Source organism: Centroberyx affinis, unplaced genomic scaffold (assembly GCF_046629955.1).
Source record: "Centroberyx affinis isolate AG114_WGS23_722 - 3 ecotype Tasmania unplaced genomic scaffold, CSIRO-AGI_Caff_v1 ptg002445l_1, whole genome shotgun sequence".
In the NCBI taxonomy this organism is placed as follows: domain Eukaryota; kingdom Metazoa; phylum Chordata; class Actinopteri; order Beryciformes; family Berycidae; genus Centroberyx; species Centroberyx affinis.
This window is the reverse complement of record NW_027280686.1, coordinates 95,890-123,686: the sequence shown is the minus strand read 5'-3', so window position 1 is coordinate 123,686 and position 27,797 is coordinate 95,890. Positions and strand designations below refer to the sequence as shown.

The 27,797-nt window shown below is 43.0% G+C and overlaps 1 protein-coding gene across 1 annotated transcript; it reads left to right on the top strand.

The window, feature by feature from the left end:
• On the top strand, nt 1-27,376 carry LOC139656326 (E3 ubiquitin-protein ligase MARCHF4-like). Its single transcript, XM_071533869.1, has 5 exons — nt 1-351; nt 21,137-21,292; nt 23,312-23,504; nt 25,249-25,340; nt 26,846-27,376. The coding sequence occupies exons 1-5, from the start codon at nt 1-3 to the stop codon at nt 27,374-27,376; spliced, it is 1,323 nt and encodes a 440-aa protein (XP_071389970.1).
• Nucleotides 27,377-27,797: the final 421 nt, after the last annotated feature.

The following is a 27,797-nucleotide window of genomic DNA, read 5'->3' as shown; positions in this document are numbered from 1 at the left end:
ATGAGCGGACTACACTCAGACAGCCATGCGATTAGTGGCAGTGCTGCTACCCAAGACTTCCACACAATCAACCCGGCGGCATTTCAACAACCACCACCACCACCACCACCACCACCACCGGCCCAAGAGACCCTCCGCCAACTCCAAGCCCGCGGGTCAGAGGGGTCTCCGCAGCCGAAAGCAGTGGAGGACTGGCCGGCTGCTGGCGGAGGACAGGCCGGCTCCCTGGACTACAGCTCCTCGGAGGACTGCTCTAAGGAGAAGCTGGACGAGAGGATGTCCCTCAACAGCTGCAGCGACAGCGGCTTCCGCACACCCCTGTGCCGCATCTGTTTCCAGGGACCCGAGCAGGTGAGAGAGTGTGAGAGAGAGAGAGAGCGAGAGAGAGAGAGAGAGAGAGAGAGAGAGTGACGACGGGAGCGGGGCTGGGGGCAACACCGTTGGTCTCATTCAAATTAAAATAAGGTACTCTAACTCCTCTATCTGCAGCTGGATTCAACCAAGTGAAAAATAAACACTGATCGGGTCTTTCGTTAGTGACTTCTGAAGATCAGGTCTAAGTGTGTCTTTCTAGGGCCATGGATTATTTTTTCACGTTTACATTTTAGGCATAGGCATTTAAGCTTCAATTCCTAGGCCACCAAAATAAAAAATAAAAACGTATAGTTATGAGCCCTTACAATATTCCTGTGACCATAGAACCATCATGTGTAAGATTGGTGGACCACGGGGCAGCTCTTCAGTCATTCGGTAGGGAGAGAGTGACCAGAGGTTATTCTTGAAGAGATGAGTTTTCAGTCTATGGCCAAGGATGTGGAGGAACTGCTGTTCTGACTGGACTAGGAGGGTTAATAGGTCATTCCACCAAAAAGAAAAGGGAAAAGAGTGGAGACCAGGTGGAGAGATGACCAAGGGCCTCATTTAGAAATGTTGGGTACACACATTTTGGATATACTGAGAAATGGTGACTGGTGTGGCAAAGCAGTGGAATAAAGTAAAATGTTCTATTGACACTTTCAATCAATTCTTTATGCTCCATATCAAGTTACACAGATTTCTGATAATCATATCCCAGAGGAATATTGAGGCCATAATCATTTATTTGTTACTTTAGTCTAAACGCCATCTAGTTTACCCAAAAAGCATCTCCCTATTGTGATGAACTTTCATTATGGGCTCATAAGCTGCATGTCCCATGTCCCAATTCATTGCTACAAATTCAAGGTGTTAGGCAATTGGACTGACTGCAGTGATGGTTCATAATGATGTGTTATGGCTTCTTTCCTGCTGGTGCCAGGCGCACAAATGAGAATAAAACACTTGTCAAGTCTTTTCTTGGGTATGTTACGTGTTTTTAGGCAAACCAAATGAGTGTGAAATGTTGAATGCGTAGTTAGGTTCACTCTTTCCAAAACCAAAAGGCACATTTATAATACCTGGTCACCCGCAGCAGTCTCATCTTCCTCTAATAGCATGTTGGTGTCACCTTCTTTTTCTGGCACAATGCACTAAATAGGGCTTCCCATTATCAAGGCGAGACTTCAGTCAAGGGGGGAGAGCTCTGCGCTTCTTGGCATCAACCTTTGTATGGGAGCTACAGTGACATGTTGCCAATCAAATACATTTTTTTGGTTGATGATACCCAAACTGAGGCTACCAAATAATAGACTAGCTCTCGTCCTGCCTCGACCTCCCAACAAGCATTTCAATTTCATACTCTGAAATTTCTTTTTAGTCTAGACCCTCCGACTTTGTCAGTTTGTCATTGAAAGAGAACAAACTGACAAGCACATTTACATGCATATCACTATTCATAAAGGGCATTTCATTCATTTATGACTAATTGTGGGAATTGACTGAGTTGGATGTGAGGCTCGTTGTTGAGGCTCATGTTGATTGGGATTTATAAAAGGAAACTTGGATGACAGAAAGTGCACACATGGTTTTATAAATCATAGTTTTTTCCTCTTTTGTACATACTTAACCTTTTAGTGTGGAATCTTTGCACAGTTTTATTAATGAGGCCCAAGGCCTGGACCATGGCCTGAAGGTAGGGGTGTGTGGGATTGGACCATGTTCTGGAGGTATGGAGTGCAAATCCTTTTGCAACCTTGTATGCCAGGGTTTGAATTTGATACAAGCAACAATAGGCACCCAACAGAGGGAGTGTAGCAGGAGTGTGTCATGGCAGAATTGCAGTGTTGTGGAAGAGTTGTAGGGGCTGAAGAGAGCATTGTAGGAGAACAGCTAGGAGGGAGTTGTAGTAGTCCAGACAGGAGATGATAAAGCTTGAACGAAGAAAGTCCATGGTGAGGAAAGGTCTGATTCGACAGATTTTCTAAAGTCGAAACCTACAGGATTGGGATGTGGCTGCAATGCAGGCCTTGTATCACAAAAAGTCACACAAAGATTTTTTGTAGTGTTGTCACTATGGTCTAGTCAATAGTGATAGAGAGATCTTGTAGCAGGCAGTTTCCAGGGAAAAAGAGCAGCTTGTTGATTGAGTTTGAGGCGGTGGGTGTCAGCGAGAGTGTGACTCAACCTGAGTGTCACAGGATGGAAAAGAAAAGTAGTGTTGAGTGCCGTTGGCATAGCAGTGGGATTTGATCACAGAGCCAAGCGATCTATTATAGAGAGAGATGAGGAGGGGACCCAAGTCTGAGCCCTGGGGGACCACAGTGAAGACAGTAAAGACAGAGATCCTCTCCACAATACCTGATAAGTGCAGTCTGATAGATAGGAAGCAAACCAAATTCCCATTTGAGATGAGCAAATATGTATGCCACGACCTGAAGGCCTAGGAGTGTCGCTGAAAGTTCAGGAGAGTGCTTTAAGGTATCTAAATTATAGCCCTTTATCCCAAGAGCTTTACATACCATACTACATACTACATCATAACAATATACATACTACATATGCTACATCAGGGGTACTCAAATACAAATCTTAAAGGTCCACAAAGAAAATTTTCAATTAGACAAAGGTCCGTTTATTAAGGTCAGTCAAGCTTTTAACGAATTATAATTAAATTATTAAATTAATAATATAAAATTAAATATAAAATATATATAATATAAAATGTAATTATATAAAATATATAAAATAAAATTAAATAAAAGATAAAATTACATGTAAAATTAAATTAAATTAAAGCTACAAATCACCATTTCCCCATTATCCCCATCCCCCAAAACTGGTTCACACACCCAGCCACCAAAGGTGAATCAAACCATCCTAAGAATCAAAGTCCAAATAAGTCCAGAACTATTGTACATTGTGTCAAACACTGTTGCTTAATGAGAGAAGTGGCACCTTTGGTCTGCTGCCAAGACTTTGAACTTTGGCACAAAAGGTGTGATGACCAGGCAGAGACACTGATGCAAGTGTTCATGGGTGAGTCGGCTGCGGTACTCGTTCTTCACCATGTTCATTGTTGAGAATGCAGACTCACTGCAGGCTGACCACCTTTGAACACGCCATTTTAGATTGATTCACGTTCCAAATCTAGGCTAGTAGCTAACAGCTGACGAAACGAGCTGCGCTGTCAACTTGATTACACCGGTCTTTGTTCTCTTCTCTTGTAAAAATAAAGTTTGAAAAAAAAAGTGCGGCTCTACAGTATGACGTCGCGTCCGCGACTCACCGCTGTCATGGAGATGACGGGACGCTGAATGTGATTGGACCAAACCAAAGCAGAGTAGACGTCCTCACACAGACAGTGGAGCAGTCGGACAGTCAGAGCGCTGCTTGCAGTGGAGAAAGCGGATAATTTTGACGTTTGACGTTTGAAGTCTCGCAGATAATACAAATAATACATATGAAAAGTATAATTTGCTCAGAGTCCGGAGACAGTTGTGGTTCGGTCCGGATCCGGACCGGAGTCCGGACTTTGAGGATGACTGTGCTACATCATATACCATACTACATCAAGCGCTTACATTCACGCCTATGGGCAATTTAGAGTCACCTGACCTGCATGTCTTTGGACTGTGGGAGGAAACTGGGGCACCCGGAGGAAACCCAGGAGGACAGTGGCTGAAGGTCTAGGAAAGTGGCTGAAAGCTTAGGAGAGTGGCTGGAGGTCTGGAAGAGTGGCTGAAGGTCTAGGTGAGTGGTTGAAGGTCTAGGAGAGTGATTGAAAGTCTACAAGCATGGATGAAGGTCTAGGAAAGTGGTTGAAAGCTTAGAAGAGTGACTGAAGGTCTAGGAGAGTGCCTGAAGGTCTACGGGCATGGCTGAAGGTCTAGGAAAGTGGTTGAAACTTAGAAGAGTGGCTGAAGGTGTAGGAGAGTGGCTGGTGGTCTGGGAGAGAGGTTGGAGGCCTAGAACAGTGGCCAAGGTCTAGGAAAGTGGTTGGAAGCTTAGAAGAGTGGCTGAAGGTCTGGGAGAGTGGCTGAAGGTCTAGGAGAGTGCCTGGAGGTCTGGGAGGGTGGATGAAGTTCTAGGAGAGTGCCTGAACATCTGGGAGAGTGGTTGGAGGCCTAGAAGAGTGGCTGAAGGTCTAGGAAAGTGGTTGAAAGCTTAGAAGAGTGGCTGAAGGTGTCGGAGAGTGGCTGATGGTCTGGGAGAGTGGTTGGAGGCCTAGAACAGTGGCCAAGGTCTAGGAAAGTGGTTGAAAGCTTAGAAGAGTGGCTGAAGGTCTGGGAGAGTGGCTGAAGGACTAGGAGAGTGCCTGAAGGTCTGGGAGAGTGGCTGAAGTTCTAGGAGAGTGCCTGAACATCTGGGAGAGTGGTTGGAGGCCTAGAAGAGTGGCTGAAGGTCTAGGAAAGTGGTTGAAAGCTTAGAAGAGTGGCTGAAGTTGTAAGCAGCAGAGTAGTCAGCAGAGTGTTCCATGGAGCAGGAAGTGCAGATGCAGAAAGGAGGTGTAGGAGGTGTGAATTCAGCTATCTGGACTGCTGATGGACAGTTCCAAGTGCAAGGAGACCTGGGAGGATGGATGAGATTGTAATTACAACAATGAAAGCTGTGTTTATTTCAAACTGTTGCCCAACTGATAAGAAATGTGAATCATGTCTCATTTGGTTTTTGTCTTGGCTGAAGGACGGAGGTGCATGACTTCATGTGGCAAGTTTGATTTGGAGCCTAAGTCCTTGCGAGCCCTGTTTGGCCCTTGTAGCATCCAGGCTAATACTACACTGATAGACTGAACTCTTACAGTCAGTTTTTTCACTCTTATGTAAATTCTGAGCAAGAGAGGGTTGAAGGAGGAAGAGGTTCAAAGTTCAACTTAATTTGTCCCAAATGGACAATTGGTTGTGCCAAAACATTAATTGACTCAATTGCATCACCCAGTCTGTCCAACCTGTAGGCTGTTTGAGCTGTCGAAATCAGACCATAACTGTGCCAAACATGGGTAAACAGAGGATAATTACAACACTGGTTCTCAATCTGTATGGAGGGCAAATTTAAAGAAAAAACAGCAACATTTTGATATGTATAAATGTCAGTTTTGCTTGTCTCTGTCACTGATTGATATATCACAACAGTGATTCAACCTATAGCCAGTTAATGAAAGCTTTTACATTTGTAGTTCTAAACATCTGGTATCTGGTAGGTCTTTCCTAAAAATACCACGGCAAATGAGCCTTGATCGGCGACCTGCGCGATCACTGGACAGGCGACCTGTCAATCACTCAGAAAACTACCCCGTTTTATAACCGTTACATCCCGTTAATGACGCAATTATTTTGAAAATCGCTACACGGACACATAGAACAAGTAAAATTAGCTACTGAGACCATAATCTGTTGTCGAAAAAATGTATTGACTTTATATTTTGAGTGAGAAGTTGGGCTGTGGTCCCATTGACTTGCATGGACTTGGGCGGAATTTAGAGTCTTTTTGGAGCCGACCCTAGCAGACATTATACTCCAGGCATTTTAGCCAAAAATGTGGGTCAACCTCTCACAACAAAAACAAACTCAATGGATTTTGTGTACTCAATATGTTCTGAATGAGAGAAAAAAAGTCCTAAGGAATTGTATGAAGGGAAAGTTTTGAAAATCACCTAAATATGACGCTACAAAAACACCTTTTTAGCCTTTTTTTTTACAATGTAAGTCTATGGGAGGACTGTTCAATCCATGCCCACTTTGAACTCTAACTACACTTTCATACTTTAAGCTAGAAACTCCATTCAAACTTTAAACGGGTCACCACTTTTAGTACTTTATTACTGTTATTCAGCTTTTTGATACCTTTTGTACTTTTTGAGAAATCGCAGTTTAAGTTTTATACTTTTTACAACCTTTATAATGGGATCCTATGGAGCCAGCCTACAGTGTGTGGTGTCATAACTCACTCTAGCAGACTGTACAGGCTGTACTTTTTACTAGATTCACACATTTTAAAACTGTGACAGTTCACACAACTTTAACACTACATATAGTGCAGGAACAAACCCTCAAAAAGGGCCTTAGTTTTTGTTCTACCCCTACCCGGGGTAGAACAAAACATGACCTTGTTTTTTCATAACTTTGACATGTCCCCTTCATGAAATGGATGGTCATAATTTTTCTTTTTACTGCAAAAGTAATTAAATTCATCAATGAAGTGATTCACCACATAGGCAAAAAAAGTGCAAAAAAACGCCTGCCCTGAAAGAGGGAGTACAAATTAATCCCATGTAATTTTCTACCTACTGGTTGTATTTACATCATATTTGCACTGATGGTCTACAGGTAGTGTCCCTACACTCCAAAGCAACCAGAATGTCAAAATATGGTTCTATTGTGAATCAGTAGCCTTTTATATAAGGCCTTATTATAGGCGGAAATATCAAACAGTTAATTTTTCTGAGAAATACTCACTTCTAATCCTAATCCTAATCTAATAATACTACATGTAACATCAAATTGATCGATACATTTTTTCTGTTAAAAACTTTTAATAAACCTTTTTAATAAACCTCTATACACATAAGAAACTACTTTTGATTCTAAACTACTACTTTTTTTTTCTTTTGCTAGTATAATACATTTTTGTATGTGTCCCAGGACACATCACTTATTGATGTGTCCTGGGACACATTCAAAGACCTGTAAAACTCTTCATAACACTGAGGGAGAACTTCAGCTACCAGCAGTCTTACTATCAGAGCTCATCTTGACCAGTTCACACTCCTAACATTATAAAATAACATTTTGAATCTATAGGCCTAAGTTTTTAATGGGAATATTGACATATTTACATTCATCTAATATTGACCTAGAATATTAATTAGGATATGAATAGGATACTAAAAATTATGTGATCATGCTGCCATGCTAGCATTACTTACTGTCAGCATGCATTTTGAGCTGACCTAAGTGCTGTTAGAATCCTCTACCCACAATGCTTGTTCAGTGTCAAAAGTGGTTTTGCTAGGTGTCAAAAGGACGTAACTGCACTTACGCCCGTTTGACACCAAGCAAAACCCTACTTTTACTGGACGGTTGACCACACAGGTGTCCACTGCTTGCCTGAGTTGTACAGCACATAAGAGGAAGCTGACACCAGAATGGTGCTGCGTGTAATTCACCTCTCTGACAGATATCAAAACATCATCGTGAAAAGCGATGATACAGATGTACTTGTGCTGCTCATTTACTATGTCAGTCGAGGGTTCGGGTTAGGGCTATTAAAACTGCATAGGTGGAATTGGGTGCTTTTGACTGGTATTTTTAAAAAGCACTAATTAAAACAGAAACAGAAAACAATGATATGAAGTCATTAGGAACAAATTGATTGACAAAGGCATGAAAAATTGGAATGATAGAATAAAAACACCTGTGAGATATGACAAAAAGTATGCGGGTACCCCAGTCGGTAGGATTAAGGTTAATTGCAAAATAAACTCAATATTGGATTTCTCATCCCCACAAACCCCTGAAATGTGGAATTATATATGATTGTAGAAGGGTTTGATGTGTAATATGTGTATGTAGTGTTAAAGTTGTGTGAACTATCACAGTTTTAAAATGTGTGAATTTAGTAAAAAGTACAGCTTGTACAGTCTGCTAGAGTGAACTGTGACGTCACGCACTGTAGGCTGGCTCCATAGGATCCCATTATAAAGTTTGAAAAAAGTATAAAACTTAAACTGCGATTTCCCAAAAAGTACATAGGTATCAAAAAGCTGAATAAGAGTAATAAAGTACTAAAAGTGGTGACCCGTTTAAAGTTTGAATGGAGTTTCTAGCTTAAAGTATGAAAGTGTAGTTAGAGTTCAAAGTGGGCATGGTTTGAACAGTCCTCCCATAGACTTACATTGTAAAAAAAAAAGGCTAAAAAGGCGTTTTTGGTAGGATCATATTTAGGTGATTTTCAAAACTTTCCCTTCATACAATTCCTTAGGACTTTTTTTCTCTCATTCAGAACATATTGAGGACACAAAATCCACTGAGTTTGTTTTTGTTGCAATTTGTGGGAGGTCAAGTTACATTATTACTGGACTATTATAGGAACTGCAGCACTTCCTTATTGGCTTCAAAATTCACCCGTGGTTTTGGCCACTTGAGAACCACATACACACACTATATTTCCTGAGTTGAATTCTATCAGCACATTTCACTACTTCCCATTCAACCTCTACTTTAAGCAACTTTTAGGGAACAAAGTGGCAGAATTCCTAAACTGAGTTAAACAAGGGCACGAAAGAAGAATATTGGGGTTCCTGTTTTGTAACATTGATGTTTGCGTGGTTGGTTTTTATTCGATAGCATTAGAATGTGTCATTACACCATATTTGACAGCAGTACATAAGTAAAGACCTCTTTACTTACATGCTCACATGCGAGTTAACAGTTATTGAAAGGAACTGAGAGAAAGGGTACCTTATGTATGATGCTAATGATAATGGTAACACTGTTCTTCAGTATGGTGGTGTTGCATTTGTTAAAAAAAATGGTGGTGACAATTGATTATTAATTATTAGTTGTATTAATTTTGTGTTGCTAGGGATAGTAGTACATGGAACTTAAGTCTCAATCTCACATGGATGATGTGTTGAGTTAGTGCGCTGTCAGCCTACTTTTCAGTTTGCTGTTTTGCTTAAGTCTCTGTCTGACACCTTGCCCAAGTATTCCAACAGTACAAAGGATGTCATTGACTGTTAATAGGAAAAAGAAGATGCTGGAAATGTGGGAGTCAGATGTGCGTACGATGTAACACTTGCAAAGAGGTTCACATTCTCCATGATGCTGTTGGACACAAGCCAACAACAGTTATGCTTGCCTCCTCTCCCTCAGAGCTCATTTATACGGACAAACCAAACAGGTCCTACAAGGTCAGGCTGAACGTCTGTCTTTACAATGCTGAGAAAACCCTCATCACTTGCAATTCTTGATGATGTATCAGACAGATCTATTGTTCTTCCCCAAGCTGTCCAGTCCTTAGATTTGAAAACAAGGCCAGAGACCATTGTGTTACGCACAATGAGACAGGACATCTGAATCTGTATCATCTGTATCACCCATCAGTCAACCAGATGAGACACTATCTCTGGGACCTTTACAGCAGAAAACCTTGGTCTGTCAGAGCATACTTACCCATGAAAGAAGCCAAAAGAGCGCTATCCCTACCTGAGAGACATTCCTCTACAGCCAGTTGATCATCATCCTCTTGTCCTCAATGGCTCAGACTATGCCCATCTTATTACAGCCACTCAGCCAGCACTCAAGCAATCTCGGAACCCATCGTCTATCAGTCTGACGACGATTAGACTCTGGCTGCAACAATATTTCGAGGTTTCCGGTGTAGCCAGCGGACATCCGGGCCAAGACTTCCTCTTCCATGCGCCGGTCATTGTTTACAGTCCGATTAGCAACTTGAGACGCGAGAATGGAGTTGGAGTTGAGAGACGACGTCTCATATGCAGATATCTGTTTATAGAGATTAGCCGAAATGTCGTCTGGACCTACAACACCTACAAAAAGTATCGATGTTTGTGCATTGTATTCACCTTTTCTACTTCCAATTGTAATAACATGAAAACATGGTTATAAGCAGTGGTATTTTTTTTTATACTAACTTCTTTTTAACATTTCTGTTTAGTGGGGAACATTTCAAGTATTGCAGCTGAATGAAGTTGTCATTCGTGCCACCACTAGGTCTTTTACCAGTTGTACCAGTTGCTGCTGTCTTTTTAAGTAGGTCAAAAGTTTTGACATCTGTGCACAGTTAGTAGAAGTAGTTAGAGTTGAGTTAATCTCAGTCTCAGCCGATGCTTTTTAGCTTTTTAGTTAGCGTATGCTAACTTTTCCACTAAAGGTAGGCTGCGCTACTTTCGTTTATAACATTGAAGGGGTTATATTATGTTAAAGGCACACTGAGTAGGATTTTGCTGCTTGTGGCTTGTAAACACAACTTTCAAAGTTGACCCCTCCTCCCTGTGGTTGCCAGAATGGTAAAAACCTCTAAAAAAGTACAGCGAGGGAAACGGCAAGCAGACAAGGCTCTTCCAAAACGAGAGTGAATCTGTTGGCTTTCATCCGTTGGAGAGTATTGAAGGAGAGGATGGGGATGAAGAGCGACGCAGAGTTGGCCGGTTTTCTGTTGGACAGGTAGTAGCCGGTTAGCTTATCAGCTTTTCTTCTACAACGAAGCTACGCTAACAGTAGCTAGCTGCCAGCTCACGATACACGCTAGCTCTGACCAGTTGCTCTATTTTAGAGTTCAGGACCGCTACCATAGCCAGCGTGGCTTTTAGATATAAAATGATTCAGCAGTGGTTTTGGTTGCAGCCGGACACACCTGCTGCCAAAATGCTGACGCCCAGAAACGTCCCGAACATTCAGAAATTAGAAAATCCAGACAGAAGGCATGGGGTCTCTGCAAACACACACACTGTCACACAGACAATGGGCTTAAGTCATGATTGAGTAGGATAATAGTTAATGCTATTTCAAGGGGGAAAATCCTGCTCAGTTTTTGATTATGCTTACCAGTTAGGTTTGCTAATGTGCAGATGTTGACTAGAGGAGCTTGCGAGAGAAGCACAATCTTTGATAATGTTACACTGACCTCAGACCCTGGCTCACAGATTCAAATATTCACAATTCTACAGCACAAAAAATCTGCACAGTTATTACTGCCCAGACTATGTGTTGTCACTATAGCAATTAACTTCCATCATCAGTTTATGCTGTACAAACCAAATTACCATGGCAAACAACAGAATGACTGTTGTATCCATTCTATTTCTGTTCCCGAAACAGAGTCATTCCTATGTTCCCAGGGTCCTATGTTCCCCAGTTCTACATATGTGTTCTCCCACGGTCCTATGTTCCCCAGTTCTACATGCTCTCCCAGGGTCCTATGTTCCCAGGGTCCTATGTTCCCCAGCTCTATATAGCAAATAATGGGAACCTGAAAAAGATGTTCCCCAAACCAAATCATCAAATCATCAAAAATAGGGTAAAATCTGACCCAACATTGGTTTTTAATAGTATGGCACGCAGCAATAAAACATTCTGGGTAATTTTGTGGATCAGACCCAACCCAAACAAGAGTTTGAGTAAAATTTTATGCACAGAACCACCCAGACTCTTTAATATTCTCTGCCGGGTCAGATTTGACTCGGAACACCACAGATGTAACAATTTTTTTTAGAGACCTTCAAAATCAAATAAAATCATAACCATTGGTTTTGTTGTGTTTATATAGCTGTTTTGAAGCCTTGTTCCAATTAAAAAAAGTGGATCATATTTATGAAATATTTTACCTTGAAATGGGTCAAATTTGACCCGAACACAATAGGAGGGTTAATGTGTGTTAACAGAATATTGAACTGGGGAACATAGGACCCTGGGAACATAGATACGCTCCCGCAGAAACACCACCGCAATGAGCACTTAGTACCAAAGATGGAGACTAACAAAACATTAGAAACTGACAGATTATCACTTTAACTCTTTTTTGGCTGTCTTCCACTCAGCCCTTCTCCTTCACTGTCATGGGTTCCATTGTTGCTCTACTTGGGGAACAGTTGTCTGACAACTCAACTGTCTCTCTTTATAACTCTGTTTGAAAAGCCATCCTCAACCCCTAGGAAATCTCTAACAACTCTAACAGTTAACTGTGTGTGTGTGTGCGTGTGTGTGTGTGTGTGTGTGTGTGTGTGTGTTCTAGGGTTTTACGTGCTCGCAACAAAGATAGTGTGTGTTCTGTGCGTGTGTGTGTGTGTGTGTGTATATATATGCTGGACTTAAGAGTGGAGCTGTACAAACTGGCTGCTGGCTAACAGTAGGAGAGCGGATTGGCCCCAGTTGAATGACTTCCACATTCTCTCTCTTTCGCTCTCCGTCTCTCTCTCTCTCTCTCTCTCTCTCCCTCTCTCTGTCTCTCTTTCTCACACACACACATACATAGACACACACACACACACACACACACACAGTGGCGCACTCCAGTCGAGTGTGCAAAGCCCCCCTAGTTACTCTCTCTCTTGCATGCCTCTCTCACAGCCACTAGTCTCCTACCTTAGCAACTCACTGAACCCCAGGCTGTGTGTGTGTGTGTGTGTGTGTGCATGTGCGTGTGCGTGCGTGTATGTATGAAAGAAAGAGAGAGAAGAAATCATTCAACTGTGTTTGTGTGAGAGAGAGAGAGATCATTCTGAAGAGCTCTATGCAGTCTGACCACATTGTCTTGCTGAGAGATTAATTGCTTTAGTAAAAGGTGAAGTAGAAAGTCAGACACACACACACACACACACGCCACATACAGTCTCCCATACCTAGCTTGTTGTGCTAATGTGTGTAAGCAAGATTAGGTGTGTGTGTGTGTGTGATGACGGTTGACTGAGGTAAGACTAGTAGTCAGCAGTTCAGAATCAAATGCCAGCTATTGGCTTAAAATGGAGACACCAGTGGAGTAAGGGGCCGTGTCCACCAACCGACTTGAAGAACTGGTGCTGAGCTCTTTGGCTGCATCAGGTGAGCACTGGAGCGAGGGGCGCTGAGAACATGTCTCCTGGTGTTGTTGCTATGCTAAACGATAGCCTAGCTAATATTATAACAATAAAACTGCAGGATGCCAGCTCTTGGTCCCGCCCCTGCTTCATCCTCATTGGTTGGTAGAACTCTGAAGTGACATTGACGAGCGGTGCGCTTCAGAAAAGTTGAAATTGTTTCAATGACAGAACAGTGCCAGCGCTTTTTCACAGGTCTTTGGTGGACACGGGGCCTAATGCATGTATCATTTTTGAGGGAACTCAAATTCAGAATGCAAATCAATACGGAACATGGATAGACAGACACTGTATTTTACATTGTTTCTGTACCTGGTCAGATTTGGAGGGAAATCTGCTTGCTTTATGGCACAAAACAGAAAGAGGGCACAGTTCTTCCAGAGCAAATAGAGCTAAAGCTTTCAGAGTTTCTGGCAACGGCAGTTCAGTCAGGAACACTATAGTCACAAGATAAGTAAGGGATAATGCCTGACGTGTTGTCCATTATCAAGAATTAATGGATGACGGGGAGACCAGAACCTCGGTTGCCTCCGTGGAGTCCATTAATTCCTGATTATGGACACCTCGTCGGGCATTATCCCGCTTGTACCATGGTCACTTGCCAAAGAAAAAAAATGAGGACCATTAATTCATATTTTCATGCGTTTTGTAATCAAAATCTAAAGTTTTTCACAAGCCATAACTCAGTTTCCCTGGTAACACCTGAGGGTTTGACTAATACCTGGAACAATCATTACCATCCCAGGTCTTATGCAATGGAAACGTTGTTCACTACTCCAGTAAATACGACTTGGCAACGGGAGATATTTCTAGTCCGCTCAGCTCATAGAACCTTTTGGCTCAGCTATGAGCCAGAAAGCTAACATTCAAAGTCAATAACATTGCGTACAGTAAATATAATTTGACAGTATGTTTAACAACAAGACTAGCTAGCTATCCAGCCATGTCATTATCCCTAAATCAATATCAAGATTTTCACGAACAAATGAATGGAGTAAACGGAGGCTTTGACTGTGTCCCTGTTGCTATGGTTACTCATTTTAGACACAGGCTGATGCTACGTAGCCAGCGCATTCATTTAGAACGGTGAACAGACAGTTTCACTGGAACTACTTATAGTAGGTGTCCATTATCAGGAATTAATGGACACCCTGCAGCCAATCAGAATCGAGTATTCACCCAGACCATGGTATAAAACCATTTATTGCAACTAATGGGAATACAGTTATCTTTGGCGGTTATGACTCTGCTCCCTGCTTACCCAGCAAGCATGCTGAAGGTATAGCAGGGGCGCCATGCAAATCCCCCATGGGAGAACACAGAGCAGAGCCAGAGCAGCAACATTGAGCCGTGATAACACTTTAGAGCCGACATAGCTCAACAACATAGACAACAGGTGGAGGCTGGGGAGGTGGAGGTAAAGCTTTTACCATGCAGCTTAGGTGCAGCAGTTGGTGTAGTAAGAATCAGTGTGTAGGAGGAAGTCATTTAAATAGACCGTCTTGTTATGAGAATGGATTGTGATTGGTGAGAGTAGCGATCAGCTGGTAGATGACGGGCTATGCGTGACATCTGTGTCCTGCCTGAACTAACATGATGCTTCATTTCAGTCAGGAACACTATAGTCACAAGATAAAATCATTTATCGTAACAAATGGTAATACAGTTATGTTTGGCGGTTATGACTCTCCGGCCGACGCGCCGTGCAAATCCCCCAAACCACAGATCCATAAGCCAAACATAACTGGTGCAGCCGACTCTTAAAAAGGTACCAGCTGATCAAAAATAGAAAGATCAATGTTGTTGCAGACCTCAACTGGTGGCACAAGAAGAGCCTGAGTTAAAAGGTGCGTCCTATACAGACGCGAAAGGGTACCTTGATGCGAAACTTGGAAAAGGGGGGACTATTGAAAGGGCCAATCATATAACCTTTCTCAACCTCTTTGGCCAGCAACTTATCAACTACATCAGGTTCTTTTAATCTCCAATTTGCAGATTGGAGATTATGGCAGACGTGAGAAACCTTTGGGAGAAAACACAAGCCAGCTAAAAACCCTTGAACCAGACCAGTTAGCAAATAATTGACAAAACAGTGAATTGAAATGAACGGAGACGGACAGACACAACGGATCAGTGTGGCCGTGGCCTGAGAGAAGGATCCGCACACAACGTAGGACTGTGAAATGTCTGCTTATGAGGGCCAGGTCGAGGATGGACCAATCCAGCCTCTGGTTGGATCTCTGGATATACATTGCTGCTTTTGCTGAAAATTATTTGTGATGTTCATAGAAGAGTGTGCCCCCGTAGGGCATGGCCAGATCGGATATGATAGCTAAATAAGTATCCAATTCGATCCTATGCAGTGCCTTTGGTTCTACACTAGAACCAAAGGCAACATGAAACTCGGCCATGGTCAGATTCGGGTCACTTTCTTTGAGGACAACTGAAACTTCCCCACAGTCTACCAGGCATCTATCGCTTGTTTCTGCAGAGCACAGCAATATATTTACCAAGTTAATATTGTTACCTTCAAGGATTTGATTCCTTAAATGAGGAGATATTGCCGCAGCCTGAGAAATGAATTGCACCCCTGGAGATTGGAGGTGCAGTCACGGTCATGGAAGAAGATAGATAGAGTTACTTTATTGGACTTTATTGTCGTACAAGAGGAAATTTGATTCCACCCTTTATACAAGGCCTCACATACATATACACACATACCCACCACACAATATTATACAAAACAGGAAGACAAAAATACAGTACTTTGACACAAGACATTCAATGCACTGAATTCAGAGCTTCAATGGCAGAGGGGACAAAGCTCTTTTTAAAACAGGCCCATCTCCAGGTGAGGGACCTGTACCTGTGACCAGGAATCAATGTGAAGAAAGGACTAAGGGGTGAGTGGGGTCCTGAGTTATGGTTAGTGCTCTGTGTACTATGGCTTTGTTATGAGGTCTGAGAGATTGGGGGTGGGAAGGCCATGATCTTGGATGCGTTGTGTGAGATGCGGGTGAGCCGGTTCCTACTAGTGACTGTTAACATGGTGAAGAAACAGGGGGAGCAGTAAAGTAATATGGGCTGAATTATACTCCATAGTCCATGCTGGACCTGCTGGACAAGCTGCAGGATAGGAGATGAATGCGGGTGTCCATCTGGCTGAGGGAGGACTGCACTGGGTCAACCGTGACCAGGTTTTGACTGGCAGGATTCAGGCTGGATTCTCGCCAGCAGGGTCGGAGGCAGCGGTCAGGGAGGCGGAGGCGGTGGTAGCAGTGGCTGAGGTGATGGCCGAAGAGGCGGGGACGCAGGCACCGGCAGCAGGGCAATTCTTCCTCTTAGATGTACATTTGCGAGGGCCAGACGAGGGAATGACGGGAGGATTTGCAGCAACATGATCCGGGATGTTTTGAATGAAAATCTGAAAGAGCTCTTCGTGGCTAATATTGCTAGCATAGAGGGCTTCCAGAATCTTAACCACAGGCCAGTTCGCAATGGACGGAAGGTTTTTACTTGCCTGGCGAGAGCTACGGCGGATATTGCTGGTCGTAGAACTGTCATCAGCCCCTTCTGCCTCGGGCTGGTATTCAGATTGAGTATCTGAAATGCTGAGATCCATGAGACATGCTGAGCATGAGGATGGTAAGTAGACTGAACAAACCTCCTGAAAATAGGCGTATAGCTTGCATTACATAAAGCTTTTACCATGCAGTAGACCGCCACAAATGAAAGGAGGAGGGAGTGAAGGAAAGGGGGAAGTGGGACATACCCATACAGGAGTGAACTGTGTCACTTCCTGTTGTTCTGGCAAAATTTTTCTGTTCAAGAGGTGTCCAAATTTACCGGACTTCTTTCTGCGGATTGATATGATTGGACGTGATCCTCCAGAGTCTATGATCAGAACTGCTATGATCATAGCAGCGGTCTGCTATTCAGAAATAACAGACCGTAGAATGCCGTAATCGACCAATCAGAATCAAGTATTCAACAAAGCCGTGTAATAACAGGTGTGTGTAATAATAATATAACTACATTATAAATTCTGCCCAGGGTGCTACTCCACCAGTCAGCAGCAGTACAATGAGAGGGCGCTTTAAGAAGCTTTCCCTTTTATTCCTGTCAGTTAAAATCCTATTCAGTCTAGTTCAACAGTTGGATAAAAATAACTCAGTTCCTCTCCTTGAATAAAGGCCATATTGCGGATAATGAGGCAAACGCCAGAGCCATTTGTCTAGAAATCAACACAGAAATGATAAACACATTACTAGTTCACACATCTTCAACCTCATCCTCATCCTCAAATCAGAGGATCTGCAACCTTTGTAATGACAACCGCTTGGGAGACGAGTATCATATTCTGTTTGAATGTAAGAATATAAGCATAATGAATTATAGAGAAAGGTATTTGCCAAGGTATTATTTAAACCGCCCATCTATGTTTAAATTAATTTTGTTATTACAATCAGATAAGCCAAAATTTATTTGTAAATTAGGTGTCTTTTTGAAGAATGTCCTTCCTTTGTTTAAGTAACATTTGTTGTATTTTAGCCATGCCATGTGCTATTGTTTTGTTATTATTGTATGTTCTGTTTGTGCTCCATACCATGTGATCATGGTCTTGAGTCACAAATAAATAAATAAATAAAAAATAAATAAATAAAATAAAAAAAACACTGTATCTACTGCATCTTTCTGAAAGGAAAAATACAAATAGAGACAGTATTTAGCTAATGTTGCCTAACAACAAAATGTAGTTCCAGGAAGTAAAGATGATGAGAAATAGATGAGAAATGTTCAGTCTTTACATTTTTCTAGCAGTGAGGGCAGTTTTTACTGTGGTGTGTGGATGTATATGTGTGTGTGTGGTATGTTCGCTGACTATCTCTCTCTCTTTCCCTCAAGTCTTTCTTTCAATCTCTCTTCCTTCCTCTCCCTTTTAGAGGATTATAACTGACAGGTTCACGCTAGAATGCCCTGAAACGCAAATCTCACTCTGACACACGCGCACACGCACACACACACACACACACACACACACACACACACACCTCTTCTACTCCACATGTAACAGAATTTGCAGAAGGATTAATCAGAGAGGGGGTTTCTTTTCACACAGATTGCATGAGCTCTGGGAGGTGAGACATACACACATACATACACACACACACACACACACACACACACATACATAATACATGCATGCACATAAATGTACACAGATTAATGATCACTTTATTTGAATGTGACGTCTTGTTTCTATTTTGTTAATCTGTCATGATGATAGCTATGTTGGCTCTTCAGGAATTAAATGCTGACTTTACAAAGAACAAACGAGAATAGCAAAATATAGAAAAAAGAGATAACAATACATTCAGAAGAAGTGCATAAAAATAATAAATAATATGCAATGATGAATAATAATAAAAAGTGAATAATATAATGAAATAAATTAAACTAAAATATAGGGAACGACATGATTAAAAAGTCAAAAGAAAAAACATTACATGAAAAGAGGTCTATGGTCTGTAGTCTTGAGTCACCTTTAGTCTTGAGTCTAGACAGAGGGACAGTCAACATCAGTCACTTTAAGTCTTGAGTCTAGACAGGGACAGTCAGCATCAATCAACTTTAGTCTTGAGTCTAGACGGACAGTCAGCATCAATCAACTTTAGTCTTGAGTCTTGACTGAGAGACAGTCAGCATCAATCAACTTTAGTCTTGAGTCTTGACTGAGGGACAGTCAGCATCAATCACTTTTAGTCTTGAGAATAGACTGAGGGACAGTCAGCATCAATCACCTTAAGTCTTGAGTCTAGACTGAGGACAGTCAGCATCAATCACCTTTAGTTTTGAGTCTAGACTGAGGGACAGTCAGCATCAATCACCTTTAGTCTTGAGTCTAGACTGAGGACAGTCATAAGGGCTGTGGCTCCTAGGGAACTAAGAGGTTTGTAATCTAGCTAGATGAGCTTTAAACATAGTTAATAAGATCTAGAAATCAATTCTATATCTAACTGATAACTAGTCTCTAAGGGACAGTCAGTATCAATCACCTTTAGTCTTGAGTCTAGACTCAGGGACAGTCAGCATCAATCACCTTTAGTCTTGAGTCTAAACTGAGGGACAGTCAGGATCAATCACCTTTAGTCTTGAGTCTAAACTGAGGGACAGTCAGCATCAATTACCTTCAGTCTTGAGTCTAGACTGAGGACAGTCATAATGGTTGCGGCTCCTAGGGAACTAAGAGGTTTGTAATCTAGCTATAGCTAGCTGAGCTTTAAACATAGTCAATAAGATCTATAAATCAATTCTATATCTAACTTATAACTAGTCTCTGAGGGACAGTCAGCATCAATCACCTTTAGTCTTGAGTCTAGACTGAGGGAGAGTCAGCATCAATCACCTTTAGTCTTGAGTCTAGACTGAGGGACAGTGAGCATCAATCACCTTTAGTCTTGGGTCTAGACCGAGGACAGTCAGAAGGGATGTGGCTCCTAGGGAACTATAGCTAGCTGAGCTTTAAACATAGTCAATAAGATCTATAAATCAATTATATATTTAACTGATAACTAGTGGAACGATGCTAAAAACAGGGCTATGTGGTCTCTTTGGCACCAGTTACAATTCTAGAGAGGAGCTGCTGCATTCTGAACCATGAGACTTTTGACTGAGGCAGCAACATGGGGAGTTGCAGTCATCTAAACAAGAGGAGATAGAAGCATGAATGAGCTCTAATTTATACATTTCAAATGACCTACAATACTTTGTGCGATAGACGCATTCTGACGGGAATGCTAGGTCCCCTCAGTAACTTTTGTGAGTCATATAAACATCGAACAAAAAGTTCGGAACTTTGTGTTTGGTAGATTATTTCTCTGTTGTAACAATGCTTCTTGGCAATACATTTTATACCGTTGGAAAGCCTGTTTATTTCCCTTTTAAATGGTGCCTCATTTGTAAGGAACATGCATTTGTGGGATGAGCAGCACAGCTGAGTATGTGGGTTGCGCTCATGAAAAATTTGCCAAATCTTCTCTGCCAATGCCAAACAGCTTATTCTGCTGTTGCTATTGACTCTTGTTTTGAGCTTCCGGTACCCCCAGGTGCTGACAATCAGGTACCTGAGCGGGAGAACGCTATGCTGATCGCTGCACCGATAGAGTAACACCTTTTGGTGGAGGCGGTGTGATGGTGTGGGGCGGCATCTCCATCACTGGAAAAACGAGGCTCGTCATCATCGGAGGCAATCTCAATGCAGAGAGATATCGAGATGAGATTCTGCAACCGGTGGCGATCCCATATCTCCACAGTCTGGGACCGAACTCCATCCTCCAAGATGACAACGCTCGCCCCCACAGAGCGGGGTTTATCAGAGACTACCTCCAGAATTTGGGAGTAGAGAGAATGGAATGGCCTGCCAACAGTCCTGACCTCAACCCAACTGAACACTTATGGGATCAGCTTGGGCGTGCTGTTCGTGCTAGAGTGCAACACAACCACGTTGGCTGACTTGCGACAAATCCTGGTTGAGGAGTGGAATGCCATCCCACAGCAGTGTGTGACCAGGCTGGTGACCAGCATGAGGAGGAGGTGCCAGGCTGTTGTGGCTGTGTATGGTTCTTCCACACGCTACTGAGGCTCCTGACTGTTTGTTAAATGAATAAATTGTAAAATTGCCAATATGTCTTGTTTCTTCCTTGTTACTGATAGACTTCAATCATCCAATCCACCAAACAACACCAAACAAGAGTCAATAGCAACAGCAGAATAAGCTGTTTGGCATTGGCAGAGAAGATTTGGCAAATTTTACATGAGCGCAACCCACATACTCAGCTGTGCTGCTCATCCCACAAATGCATGTTCCTTACAAATGAGGCACCATTTAAAAGGGAAATAAACAGGCTTTCCAACGGTATAAAATGTATTGCCAAGAAGCATTGTTACAACAGAGAAATAATCTACCAAACACAAAGTTCCGAACTTTTTGTGCGATGTTTAGTAATACATGATACGCTGTGTGGAGAGTGGGAAACCAATGGACGTTTGCAGGGACAGTGCCAGCCTGAGGGGCTAGGGTCACATTCACAATCATTTCTCAGCATTTTATCAGACTGTGAGGTATATTGATTGAGGTATATCGTCGTCTGGCTTAAGTGTGTTGTAATGCTGTGTGTTGTCCTGCAGGGGGAGCTGTTGAGCCCGTGCCGCTGCAGTGGCTCAGTGCGCTGCAGCCACGAGCCCTGCCTCATCAAATGGATCAGCGAAAGAGGAGCCTGGAGCTGCGAACTCTGCTACTACAAATACCATGTTATCAGCATCAGCACCAAGAACCCACTGCAGGTAACACACTCTCTGGATGGCTGGCTGGCTTTGAGTGTGTGTGTGAGTGTGTGTGTGTGTGTGTGTGTGCACCAAAATCCCACTGCAGGTATGAGAGAGAGAATGAGAGACAGTGTGAGAGAGTGTGTGTGTGATGTTATACCTTTGTTTTCACCTCGACTGGTGTCTCCTCTCTTTTTCTCTCTTCCTGTTCTTCCTTTCTGTCTTTGTACTGTTTTTTGTTTGTTTTTCTGTCTTTCTTTCTTACCTTTGTTTCTGATTTTTTTTTCCCTTGACCTTCTCTCTCTCACTAGCCTAGCAAGCTAGAGCTTCCGTCCAGCTGGTGTAACTGTTAATATAGAATTTTACAGGTTGTATACATGTGTGGTTTAAGTCTGCAGGATGTATTTGATGTGTTAACTATCTTTTATTTATTGTGAATTGAGGATGTTTCTTCTTTGCTCTGTGGATTTTTAAGCATGATGTAAAATTTCTCTAACACACACACACACACACACACACACACACACACACACACACCTGTAACCGTATCAATTCAATTCAGTGGTAAGAACAATAACAGTCAAATTTACCTGCTTGTCTACCTTTAACGATATTTTTCTGTCCATTTCCCTTCATGTGTGATGACAACACAATTTGGCAGTAACATTTTAACCTGTGTCCAGCTTGTGTCACTGAGTCTGTATACTGTCAGTTTTCTGTCAGTTCTGCCAGAGTTAGGTCTGTCTGGACTCAAATAGAAGTCTAGTTTGCTTTGAGGTGTGGTTGGAATGGAATTTCCTTTTTGTTTTGAGATCACTTTAGGTAGAGGGAAACAGAAGGTGGAATGGCTGGTAGAGGGACTGGTAGAGCTTCAGAAAAAGCTGGTAGTGGGACGGGTAGAGCTTCAGAACCAGCTGGTAGAGTGACAGCTAGAGCTTCAGAACAAGCTGGTAGAGAGACTGGTAGAGCTTCAGAACCAGCTGGTAGAGGGACTGGTAGAGCTTCAGAACCAGCTGGTAGTGGGATGGGTAGAGCTTCAGAACCAGCTGGTAGAGGGACTGGTAGAGCTTCAGAACCAGCTGGTAGTGGGATGGGTAGAGCTTCAGAACCAGCTGGTAGAGTTACTGGTAGAGCTTCAGAGCCAGCTGGTAGAGTTACTGGTAGAGCTTCAGAACCAGCTGGTAGAGAGACTGGTAGAGCTTCAGAGCCAGCTGGTAGAGTTACTGGTAGAGCTTCAGAACCAGCTGGTAGAGTGACAGCTAGAGCTTCAGAACAAGCTTGTAGAGAGACTGGTAGAGCTTCAGAACCAGTTGGTAGTGGGACTGGTAGAGCTTCAGAACCAGCTGGTAGTGGGATGGGTAGAGCTTCAGAACCAGGTGGTAGAGGGACTGGTAGAGCTTCAGAACCAGCTGGTAGAGTTACTGGTAGAGCTTCAGAGCCAGCTGGTAGAGTTACTGGTAGAGCTTCAGAGCCAGCTGGTAGAGCTTCAGAGCCAGCTGGTAGAGTTACTGGTAGAGCTTCAGAACCAGCTGGTACAGGGACTGGTAGAGCTTCAGAGCCAGCTGGTAGAGTTACTGGTAGAGCTTCAGAACCAACTGGTAAAGGGACTGGTAGAGCTTCAGAGCCAGCTGGTAGAGGGACTTGTAGAGCTTCAGAGCCAGCTGGTAGAGTTACTGGTAGAGCTTCAGAGCCAGCTGGTAGAGGGACTGGTAGAGCTTCAGAACCAGCTGGTAGTGGGACTGGCAGAGCTTCAGAACCAGCTGGTAGAGAGACTGATAGAGCGTCAGAGCCAGCTGTTGGGGGACTGATAGAGCTTCAGAACCAGCTGGTAGAGTTACTGGTAGAGCTTCAGAACCAACTGGTAGATGGACTGGTAGAGCTTCCGAACCAGCTGATACAGAGTCAGTGGGGGTACCTGGATTGGAGATTTTAAAATAATAATAATAAAAAATAAATAAATAAATAAAAATACAATGGCTCACTTTTTTGATAATCAGCATGCATGCATTATTGTCACTTGTCTCTGTGTGTGTCCAGTGGCAGTCCATCTCCCTGACAGTGATAGAGAAGGTGCAGATTGCGGCAGCGGTGCTCGGCAGCCTCTTCCTGGTGGCCAGCATCTCCTGGCTGGTCTGGTCATCGCTCAGCCCCCATGCCCGCTGGCAACGCCAGGACCTGCTCTTCCAGATCTGCTACGCCATGTATGGCTTCATGGACGTGGTCTGCATAGGTGAGAGAGAGAGAGAGAGAGAGAGAGAGAGAGAGAGAGAGAGAGAGGGGCTATATGCATGGAGATGGGATGTGTGTGTGTCCCTTATTTCAAAGGATAATGTTAAATTAAGTTATCGCACCTACTACCATCATTTCGATAACGCATAAGTCATTATATTAGCTGAGTTGATTATTCACATATTCCTATTATTAGATTATCACTCAGTCTACCTACTCCTTTGCCAAAGAGCTGATAGACTACAATATTTGAAGCATAGGTTAACTTTGAAATGTCTAAAGTGCATGTTGGATAGTTAAAGGAATAGTTCACCCAAAAATTTAAATTCGGTCATTATCATTCCCATGCCAGTACAAACTCGGGTGAGTGTTTTTTCTTCATACAACTTCATACAACCTGGAGTTCTCCAGGCTCGCTGCTGGAGGAGCTTCTTCCAGTGAATGGGAAGTGAATGGGGAGCCGGACGTTCTGCTTCAAAAAGGGCAATAAATGCCCATAAAATTACTCCATAAAGCTCGTGTAGTATAATCAAAGTCTTCTGATGCCTGACGATCGCTCTATGAGTAAAAAAAAACGTAATTTCATGAAAATCCGAGTCGATTGCCATTACATTTACTTCCACATTACCACATTGTGTGTGCGACAGTGTGCGACCTCCATCTCGTGAGGTTTGGTAAAACAAATCAAATTTTGTTTTTTTCGACTCATAGAGGTCGACATTCTGGTGATCTGTGTAAGGCCTCATTCACATAGAAACGTAGAAACGTTGAGCGATTGAAAACCACAGTCAATCGTCGCGGCAGTTCACAGCTCGATCTTCTTCTTCTGTTGAGTTTTATGGCAGTTGGCATCCATAAGTGTTGCATTACCGCCATCTGCTGGATTGTAATAGCTTCACAGTGCAAACTCATAGCTTGATCAAAGAGAGCTGGATCGACTGGTTGAGCCTGCTGGGTCTGTAATACTGTTCATTCCCCCTGACTTTTGATGGATGAAGTTGACAGATTTATTTATTACGCTGCAGCAAGTTACACTATGGATAAATGAAAGTATATATAAATAAATAAATGAAATTTGAATAAATGAATACGTAAATAAATAAATTAATATACGAATGAATAAATAAATATACAAATGTGTAAATATACAAATATATATATAAATGAATAAATAAATAAATACACAAATAAATTTAACATTTATATATTTAATGTCTCATTTAATTTGTGATTTACTTATTTATGGTGACAATTAAGCATAAAATCACATAATTATTTATTTATTCATTTATTTAAGCATTTTATTATAGAATTATATATTTATTAAGCATTAAATTATATAATTATTTATTTATTCACTTATTTATTATAGAATTATATATTTATTCATGTATTTAAGCATTTAATTATATAATTATTTATGTACTACTGAATGGTGCTCGGTTTTTCATGTCAGACGTTAAAGCAGACTCAAAAGTGGACACCTCACTTTGAGATGAGATTCATATAATTGCTGGTTCTTCACGTTTTCAGTATTTGGCAGGTGTTTTACCTGCGTCTGACACACACACGCACACACACTGTCTCATCACTAGTGGCAGGTTGCCGAGCAAAAGGATGAACAGAGAGAAGAGGGCAACAGGCATGAAGAGAGAGAAAGAAAGAGAGAGAAAGAGAGACACTGAGTTTGTATCATGTACTGATGTGTGTGTGTGTGTGTGTGTGTGTGTGTGTGTGTATTCCAGTCCTGATCGTCCATGAGGGTCCGTCAGTGTTCCGTATCTTCCACCGGTGGCAGGCGGTCAACCAGAGATGGAAGGTCCTCAACTACGATAAGGTATTCTGAATCTAACACACCAGAACACAGTGTGTGGCTTTGACCTCACTCTGCATTTAGCTGCTAACCCTAAAAGAAGCTTGGATTTTGTGTTGGATGCAGGCCAGTGTTATTTTTTACGGTCATATGTTAATTTTGGAAAACTTTTTGTCGAAGCAGGGCCTTCCATCAGCCATTAATTTTAGCAGATGTTGGGGACGTTTCGTTCTTCTTTTTCTTCTTCTTTGCTGATGTTGCAAGGTATTGTGGGATTTCCTACTCCGCCTTAGAAACCACTGTATGCTTCCTTCAAAATCAGCCAAAACAAGGTATCTTAAAAGGATGCTTCCTATCTGTCCTATCCGAATGAGACAGTACTACAACTTCAAACATTCTACTTCCTACCTAAATTGGAAGCGTCTTTGAGTTTGAGACAGAGCAACTGTATGTCATATACTGTATTACACTGTATATGAATATAAAAATAATATATGTATAGCTGTGCAGAATTGATTAGGGCAGTGTTTCTCAACATGGGGTCCGGGGACCACCAGTGGTCCTTGAAGGGGTTCCAGGGGGTCCCCAGCAAATTAATTGTTAAACTTCAGCATTATTTCATTTACATGAGGAATGACTGTTTTGATCATATTTTCACTGTTACCTCTCTACCTACAATACAGATAGTCATGGAATTCTGGACAAAATCATATCTAACAATAAAAATATTCTCAGATTTGAGTCAGAGAGAAAAGAAAAGTCTCATCAAATGGGGGTCCGTGGCCCTAATGTGGACTAAATTAGGGTCCTTGATACGAAAAAAGTTGAGAATCACCGGATTAGGGAACCCATTACAACACTGAACCTTCTGTCAGGGGTTTCCTTTTTCCTGAATGCACTTTGAATTACCACAGCATGGAGCAGTGTGGCTCAGCTGGCTATGAAGGCACAAAACATGTATTTGTTAAGGTAGCCAGGAAAGCAGAAACACCATAACAATCATTGTTAAGCTTATTTTTATTCCCTCCGCCAAGGAGCTAATGTTTTCACCTGTGTTTGTCTGTCCGTCCGTCTGTCTGTTAGCAGGATATCTCAAAAAGTTGGGTACGGATTACCCAAAACCTGGTATGAAGGTTAGTTATGGGCCAAGGAAGAACTGATTTACTTTTCATGTTGATTGGCCAAAAGGGGGTGTGGTGTTGGCCGTGGCATATCACCAAAAGGTGCATAACTTCCTTGCATGGTGTTGTCAGACATGGAGGTCTGTGCTCTACTAAGCACATTTTGTAGTTTCATTTTTGTTGTTGGATAATCTACAGTAGAGAGAGACAGGAAAGATGGGAAGGAGAGGGGGATGACATGCGACAAAGGTCCCAGGCCAAATTTAAACCCACAATGTTGTGGGTGCATGGTATGGGCCTTAGCCAACTGAGCCACCAGGACGCCCACAATAATCCTTTTTTAAAGATGCCTGGACTATATCAGTGTTCATTTGTGCTTCAACTTGATTGTGGTTCTGTTCTGATCAGGCTCGCGACCTGGAGGAGCAGCAGAAGCCCGGCTCCACTCCCAGGGGACATCCATCCCTGACCGAAGCCGACCCCAGGATCAGGCTTCCGTCTGGGGGCCAACTGGGCACCGAGCGCCCCTCCCCCTCCACATCCTCGCTGCTAGCGGCCGTGGCCGCCGCGGAAGCCGCCGCCACCTCGTCGCCGAGGGTCGCCGCCGCCGCCGCCGGCCACGGGACCGCGCGGCGTCACGAGGACGAGGAGGACTCCGGGACGTCCCCCACCACCATGACCACGACGTCGGAGTCGGAGCCCAGCAACAACACCGGGAACTCGTTGTCGCCGGTGACGGAGCAGAACCGTAGCTACCGCTGGACGTACAGCCTGCTCCACTTGCTGGGCCACCGTCGGCCCTTCATGGAGCAGCAGAATCCGGAGGAGCAGGGACTGGGCCCCGCCCCCGCCCCCGCCCCCGCCTCCGCCTCCGCCCCCGCCCCGCCGCGGCCCCGAGACAGCCACCGAGAGCTGGTGATGAGAGTCACTACGGTCTGAGGCTGGGGAGGAGAGGGGAGAGAGGGGAGAGAAGGTGGACATGGAGGGGGTAAAGCACCATGTGACTCAGCGCAGAGAGACAATGGTGACGGTGTGGGAGGGGGTGGGGGTGGGGGTGGTGGGGGGGGGGGGGGCTGTTCATGTTTCCTATGTTGCCATGACCGCCAGCGAAGGAATAAAAGATTTGTACTCGCTTTGGATCAGGGTTTATACAAGGAAATGTACAAACTGTACATTCATCACTCCGCATTGATTTAGATAACAAGAGGAATGGAATAAGGAATGTATGGAGGGAGGGGGGGGTGTGTGTGGCAGGGACTGTAGCAACTCATAATGTAATAACTGATGGATAATATAATAACATCAGTATGTAATAAAAACGGCCCTCTAAATGGGCTGAAAATAAAACCTGTTAATGTAA